Source organism: Oncorhynchus mykiss, chromosome 19 (genome assembly GCF_057628025.1).
Source record: "Oncorhynchus mykiss isolate SJ-2025 chromosome 19, ASM5762802v1, whole genome shotgun sequence".
Classification (NCBI taxonomy): domain Eukaryota; kingdom Metazoa; phylum Chordata; class Actinopteri; order Salmoniformes; family Salmonidae; genus Oncorhynchus; species Oncorhynchus mykiss.
The window spans coordinates 8549778-8558198 of record NC_143040.1 but is presented as its reverse complement, the minus strand read 5'-3'; the positions used below and the strand labels follow the sequence as shown (position 1 = coordinate 8558198).

The 8421-nt window shown below is 46.5% G+C and overlaps 1 protein-coding gene across 1 annotated transcript; it reads left to right on the top strand.

The window, feature by feature from the left end:
* LOC110513304 (thymosin beta-b) lies at positions 1-697 on the top strand. Its single transcript, XM_036971898.2, has 3 exons — positions 1-78; positions 236-349; positions 539-697. The coding sequence occupies exons 2-3, from the start codon at positions 250-252 to the stop codon at positions 568-570; spliced, it is 132 nt and encodes a 43-aa protein (XP_036827793.1). The 5' UTR covers positions 1-78; positions 236-249; the 3' UTR covers positions 571-697.
* Positions 698-8421: the final 7724 nt, after the last annotated feature.

Below are 8421 nucleotides of genomic sequence, written 5' to 3'. Positions count from 1 at the left end.
GATTCCGGAAATGAAGGTGTTCATTCCTTCCTTATTTACAAACCATTTTGTGTGGTGCAGTACCTGTGGAGGTTTAAGGTAGGCCTGTGCTTCAATAGCTTATGTTTTAGACTGTCAGCAGGTGAATAACTTCAGTAAAATGTTGTCTAATAGTATTACTCCACATCAATTATGGGAACTTTATCATACTGGCATGTCATTGTCTGTTTATGTAACAACCAATCTGTTTCATTAGAACCCAACTCAACAATGGCAGACAAACCAGATGTGAGTGAGATTGCTCAGTTTGACATGACTAAACTGAAGAAGACTGAGACTGAGGAGAAGAACACTCTACCTACCAAAGAGGGTAAATACAATGCCTTAGTAGCCACTGGTTTTATTATGATCCCTGATGGCAACTAGAACTACTAGACCTTGAATTAAGGCACTCTGATGGGTACGCCAACTTGAATTTTGGTGGTTAACTTTGTCACGTTAGCATCGACGTCACAATTCTCTCTTGCTCTCCATTTTAAGCTGTTCTTCTCACCTACAGTCATTGACCAGGAGAAGCAGGTGGAATCCTAAAATGGCTGTTGTCATTACTCACAAGCTACATCCCAGAGGGACTGTTTCTCAAACCTGAACTCTCCATTCTGGACTGGATCCTCATGGCTGCCTAAGTCACTGACTCAATAAAAGCCACGTAGACTAATCAATGTGTTGCTGGCATTTGTTCAATTAATCTTGACTGGGCTTGTGTTCATATTAAGGCATGTCTACTAGGCTGTTTACACAAGCAGTCTGTGTAAACCAATTGGTCTATTTACTAATCAGGTCTCTTGCTAATAATTGTTCTTACAATATTTATTTAGCCAGCCTGTGTGACTGTGGAATTCATCTGATTTGTCTATTTCCCTCCATGGATTAGTGTAGTGTTCCATTTGACCCTTATATAATTGCTGTCTAAGTGACATTACGATATACACTAACTAAGAGACAGGCTTTGTTTCTCAGGTTACAGTCCCTCCCTGACAAGGGAACACACATCCAGTTAAGAATTGTCGTTTTAATTCAACCTTTTATTCACTGTACTGAACAACCCCCCCCCCCCCTTGGGGATTTACAATGTATAACCTTGCAATAGGATGGCCAGCCTTGCATAACCTCTGTCTTAGACCACATGCACGGTGTGAGAGGGAGAAATGGATGTAGTTAATATTGGGTTATCATTAGCAAGGTCCCTAAGGAAAAAGCTTGCATTATTGAAATCATGTTTCCAAAATGTGACGTTGCCAAAACTTTGCCGCTACATTAGAACCAAGGAAATCTAATAGCTGTAAGCGTTCTAGGATATCACTTTATACTGAACGAAAAATATAAATGCAAAAATTGTTACAGTTCATATTTGGAAATCAGCCAATGGAAATTCATTAGGCCCTAATCTATGGATGTCACTCAATGGCAGGGCTGCAGTAATAGGTGGGCCTGGGAGGGCAGCCAATCAATTCGTTTTTACCCCCCCCGCCCCCACCCCTCTGATTCCACAGGTGAAGAAGCTGAGTGTGGCGGTCCTGGGTTGGCATGGTTACATCTGTTCTGTGGTTGTGGCCGGTTGAACGCACTTCCAAATTCTCTATGACGGCGGCAGCTTATGGAGAAATGAAGTTCTCATTACAACAGAGCTGGTGGGCTTCCCTGCAGTCAGCATGCAGCCACCTGACAGAATACTCATTACAACAGAGCTGGTGGGCTTCCCTGCAGTCAGCATGCAGCCACCTGACAGAATACTCATTACAACAGAGCTGGTGGGCTTCCCAGCATGCAGCCACCTGACAATACTCATTACAACAGCGCTGGTGGGCTTCCCTGCAGTCAGCATGCAGCCACCTGACAGAATACTCATTACAACAGCGCTGGTGGGCTTCCCTGCAGTCAGCATGCAGCCACCTGACAGAATACTCATTACAACAGAGCTGGTGGGCTTCCCTGCAGTCAGCATGCAGCCACCTGACAGAATACTCATTACAACAGAGCTGGTGGGCTTCCCTGCAGTCAGCATGCAGCCACCTGACAGAATACTCATTACAACAGAGCTGGTGGGCTTCCCTGCAGTCAGCATGCAGCCACCTGACAGAATACTCATTACAACAGAGCTGGTGGGCTTCCCTGCAGTCAGCATGCAGCCACCTGACAGAATACTCATCACAACAGCGCTGGTGGGCTTCCCTGCAGTCAGCATGCAGCCACCTGAAAGAATACTCATTACAACAGCGCTGGTGGGCTTCCCTGCAGTCAGCATGCAGCCACCTGACAGAATACTCATTACAACAGAGCTGGTGGGCTTCCCTGCAGTCAGCATGCAGCCGCCTGACAGAATACTCATTACAACAGAGCTGGTGGGCTTCCCTGCAGTCAGCATGCAGCCACCTGACAGAATACTCATTACAACAGAGCTGGTGGGCTTCCCTGCAGTCACCTGACAGAATACTCATTACAACAGCGCTGGTGGGCTTCCCTGCAGTCAGCATGCAGCCACCTGACAGAATACTCATTACAACAGCGCTGGTGGGCTTCCCTGCAGTCAGCATGCAGCCACCTGACAGAATACTCATTACAACAGCGCTGGTGGGCTTCCCTGCAGTCAGCATGCAGCCACCTGACAGAATACTCATTACAACAGAGCTGGTGGGCTTCCCTGCAGTCAGCATGCAGCCGCCTAACAGAATACTCATTACAACAGAGCTGGTGGGCTTCCCTGCAGTCAGCATGCAGCCACCTGACAGAATACTCATTACAACAGCGCTGGTGGGCTTTCCTGCAGTCAGCATGCAGCCACCTGACAGAATACTCATTACAACAGCGCTGGTGGGCTTCCCTGCAGTCAGCATGCAGCCACCTGACAGAATACTCATTACAACAGAGCTGGTGGGCTTCCCTGCAGTCAGCATGCAGCCACCTGACAGAATACTCATTACAACAGAGCTGGTGGGCTTCCCTGCAGTCAGCATGCAGCCACCTGACAGAATACTCATTACAACAGAGCTGGTGGGCTTCCCTGCAGTCAGCATGCAGCCACCTGACAGAATACTCATTACAACAGAGCTGGTGGGCTTCCCTGCAGTCAGCATGCAGCCACCTGACAGAATACTCATTACAACAGAGCTGGTGGGCTTCCCTGCAGTCAGCATGCAGCCACCTGACAGAATACTCATTACAACAGCGCTGGTGGGCTTCCCTGCAGTCAGCATGCAGCCGCCTGACAGAATACTCATTACAACAGAGCTGGTGGGCTTCCCTGCAGTCAGCATGCAGCCACCTGACAGAATACTCATTACAACAGAGCTGGTGGGCTTCCCTGCAGTCAGCATGCAGCCACCTGACAGAATACTCATTACAACAGCGCTGGTGGGCTTCCCTGCAGTCAGCATGCAGCCGCCTGACAGAATACTCATTACAACAGAGCTGGTGGGCTTCCCTGCAGTCAGCATGCAGCCACCTGACAGAATACTCATTACAACAGAGCTGGTGGGCTTCCCTGCAGTCAGCATGCAGCCACCTGACAGAATACTCATTACAACAGCGCTGGTGGGCTTCCCTGCAGTCAGCATGCAGCCACCTGACAGAATACTCATTACAACAGAGCTGGTGGGCTTCCCTGCAGTCAGCATGCAGCCACCTGACAGAATACTCATTACAACAGAGCTGGTGGGCTTCCCTGCAGTCAGCATGCAGCCACCTGACAGAATACTCATTACAACAGAGCTGGTGGGCTTCCCTGCAGTCAGCATGCAGCCACCTGACAGAATACTCATTACAACAGAGCTGGTGGGCTTCCCAGCATGCAGCCACCTGACAGAATACTCATTACAACAGCGCTGGTGGGCTTCCCTGCAGTCAGCATGCAGCCACCTGACAGAATACTCATTACAACAGAGCTGGTGGGCTTCCCTGCAGTCAGCATGCAGCCACCTGACAGAATACTCATTACAACAGAGCTGGTGGGCTTCCCTGCAGTCAGCATGCAGCCACCTGACAGAATACTCATTACAACAGCGCTGGTGGGCTTCCCTGCAGTCAGCATGCAGCCACCTGACAGAATACTCATTACAACAGAGCTGGTGGGCTTCCCTGCAGTCAGCATGCAGCCACCTGACAGAATACTCATTACAACAGAGCTGGTGGGCTTCCCTGCAGTCAGCATGCAGCCACCTGACAGAATACTCATTACAACAGCGCTGGTGGGCTTCCCTGCAGTCAGCATGCAGCCACCTGACAGAATACTCATTACAACAGAGCTGGTGGGCTTCCCTGCAGTCAGCATGCAGCCACCTGACAGAATACTCATTACAACAGAGCTGGTGGGCTTCCCTGCAGTCAGCATGCAGCCACCTGACAGAATACTCATTACAACAGAGCTGGTGGGCTTCCCTGCAGTCAGCATGCAGCCACCTGACAGAATACTCATTACAACAGAGCTGGTGGGCTTCCCTGCAGTCAGCATGCAGCCACCTGACAGAATACTCATTACAACAGCGCTGGTGGGCTTCCCTGCAGTCAGCATGCAGCCACCTGACAGAATACTCATTACAACAGAGCTGGTGGGCTTCCCTGCAGTCAGCATGCAGCCACCTGACAGAATACTCATTACAACAGAGCTGGTGGGCTTCCCTGCAGTCAGCATGCAGCCACCTGACAGAATACTCATTACCACAGAGCTGGTGGGCTTCCCAGCATGCAGCCACCTGACAGAATACTCATTACAACAGCGCTGGTGGGCTTCCCTGCAGTCAGCATGCAGCCACCTGACAGAATACTCATTACAACAGAGCTGGTGGGCTTCCCTGCAGTCAGCATGCAGCCACCTGACAGAATACTCATTACAACAGAGCTGGTGGGCTTCCCTGCAGTCAGCATGCAGCCACCTGACAGAATACTCATTACAACAGAGCTGGTGGGCTTCCCTGCAGTCAGCATGCAGCCACCTGACAGAATACTCATTACAACAGCGCTGGTGGGCTTCCCTGCAGTCAGCATGCAGCCACCTGACAGAATACTCATTACAACAGCGCTGGTGGGCTTCCCTGCAGTCAGCATGCAGCCACCTGACAGAATACTCATTACAACAGCGCTGGTGGGCTTCCCTGCAGTCAGTATGCAGCCACCTGACAGAATACTCATTACAACAGCGCTGGTGGGCTTCCCTGCAGTCAGCATGCCAATTGCACGCTCCCTCAACTTGAGACATCTGTGGCATGTGTTGTGACAGAACTGTACATTTTAAAGTGGCCTTTTATTGTCCCCAGAACAAGGTGCACCTGTGTAATGAGTATTCTGTTTAACCAGATTCTTGATATGCCACACCGGTCAGGTGGCTGGATTATTTTAGCCAAGGCTAAATGCTCACTAACGGGGATTTTAAATTTGTGCACAATTTAAGTTAAGCTTTTTGTACGTATGGAACATTTCTGGGATTTAGTTTTATTTCAGCTCATGAAACACGGGACCAACACTTTACATGTTGCGTTTATATTTTTGTTCATTGTATGTTCCCGTGAGGCAACTTCTGGTTTGGAGTAGCTCAAGCTGGAAATGGGGATGATTCTCAATCACATCTCAAGTTACATTTCTATCTACAGCTCTCCAGTCTTCCCCCACTGATGAAAGCCTCCATACTGCTGCACAGAATACTACCGCTGCTTTTGAATTCAACTACATTTGGTAACTAAGTACATAACATAACTGGGTTGTGTTCATTAGGACACGAAATGGATAGGGTTTTGCAACACACAATGAAAAATAGTCCAGGTAGTCCTTCCCTGTTTCAGTCCGTTTGGTGCCTAATGAACACGACCCTGGAGGTACAACATAAACCTAACACCTTTCACACATTCTAGTTCACAATCTGAGGTGTTTTTATTCTGTTGTAAACTGAATGTGTTGCAACCAAAAATAGTTTCTATTGGACAAATTCCGTTAAGTCCCTCCCCTTTTCATTTGCTTCCATTTTAAGAAGCCTTTTGCAACAGAACAGTTCTTTCCAACTCTTTGGCTACATGTTGCTCTTTGATAAAGCAGTATATCATATATACTTCATAATATCTAAAGCGAAGACTGTACAGTGCAAGAGTATATTACAAATCACAATTCACACGTATAAAAAGAGGCCTGGTTGTCCGTCCGCAGGGTCCTCAGTGCTGCATCAGTTCTGTTCATGTATAAAAAGAGGCCTGCTCGTCCGTCCGCAGGGTCCTCAGTGCTGCATCAGTTCTGTTCATGTCGCAGGGAAACGAAACACATCATTCAATAACTAGCTGAAGCATGTCTGTTCTTACTGGTGGAGTCCCAAAAGGTACCCTATTCACTATGTAGTGTACTACTTTAGACCAGAGCCCTTTGGGTCCAGGAGCCGATGTCCCCAAAAAAACATCTTAAGGCTAAGTTAATCGAAAACTGGATCCTGGTTAATAGTATAGGCTGCCTCAAGGCACACCTGTTAATTGAAATGCATTCCAGGTGACTTCCTCATGAAGCTGGTTGAGAGAATGCCTAGCGTGTGCAAAGCTGTCATCAAGGCAAGGGGTGGCTACTTTGAAGAATATACATGATCCCATATGTGTTATTCCATAGTTTTGACGTCTTCACTATTATTCCACAATGACGAAAATAGTACAAATAAAGAAAACACTCTTGAATGAGTAGGCGTGTCCAAAACGTCTGACTGGTGCTATATATATATATATATATATATATATACCCATATATATATACCCATATATATACACCCATACATATATATACCCATATATATCTATACCCATATATATATATATATATATATATATATATATACCCATATATATATATATATATATATATATATACCCATATATATATATATATATATATACCCATATATATATATATACCCATATATATATCTATACCCATATATATCTATACCCATATATATCTATAACTATATAATAGACCCCTTCTACAACTGTCACTCAAACATTCTGAATTCCAAATCAGGTACTGTAGCCCCTCCCTCCTGGCCACTACTGTAGATCTGAGAGGATCTGATTGGTGGAAGCATTAGGGTAACAGTTCCACCCAGCCAATCATAAAAAGGCCAGATGAAAGCGTCACCGTGATGCTTATATGAGATCCATAGGAGTGTCTAGGACAGGGGTGTCAAACTCATTCTCTGGAGGGACTCGTTGTCTGCTGGTTTTAGGTTTTTCCTTTCAATTAAGCCCTCGGAAACCAGGTGAGGGGAGTTCCTTACTAATTAGTGACCTTAATTCATCAGTCAAGTACAAGGCAGGAGCGAAAACCTGTAGACACTCTGCCCTCCGTGGAATGAGTTTGACGTCTAGGGTGTAGGGGCTAAGATGTAGGGGCTAAGTAGTAGAAGCTAAGGCATAGGGACTAGAGTGTCAGGCCCTAGTTTAAAGGGGCTAGACTGTAGGGCCCTAGTTTAAAGGGGCTAGGGTGTAGGGCCCTAGTTTAAAGGGGCTAGGGTGTAGGACCCTAGGAATTAGGGGCTTGTAAATGTGGAGTTCAGAAACAGAGAGTTTCTCTCTGTACAACACTTTGTTTGGTATGAAAATGTAAATACAAAACACACAAATAAAAAGAGGTTGGACCTCCATGTAAACCACAGCTCTGCATATAGAACCATAGAACACACCTCCATGTAAACCACAGCTCTGCATATAGAACCATAGAACACACCTCCATGTATACCACAGCTCTGCATATAGAACCATAGAACACACCTCCATGTAAACCACAGCTCTGCATATAGAACCATAGAACACACCTCCATGTAAACCACAGCTCTGCATATAGAACCATAGAACACACCTCCATGTAAACCACAGCTCTGCATATAGAACCATAGAACACACCTCCATGTAAACCACAGCTCTGCATATAGAACCATAGAACACACCTCCATGTAAACCACAGCTCTGCATATAGAACCATAGAACACACCTCCATGTAAACCACAGCTCTGCATATAGAACCATAGAACACACCTCCATGTAAACCACAGCTCTGCATATAGAACCATAGAACACACAGCTCTGCATATAGAACCATAGAACACACCTCCATGTAAACCACAGCTCTGCATATAGAACCATAGAACACACAGCTCTGCATATAGAACCATAGAACACAACTATACTGTACAAAAACCTCTTAGAAAACAGAGAACGGTTTTGTTTTGCGTTGCTGAATCTGGCCAGAGAGGGGGAGAGAGTGGAAGGAGAAAAGGGGGAGTAGAGGGGATGAGGTGAAGGAGAAAGAGGAGGGGGGGGGGGTGGAGAGGAGTATATAGCATTCATGAGTTTTCGTTGTTGTGTGCAGTTGTACTAAATTGCCAGATTTATCACACAACACACACAAACAAACAAACAAAATGGC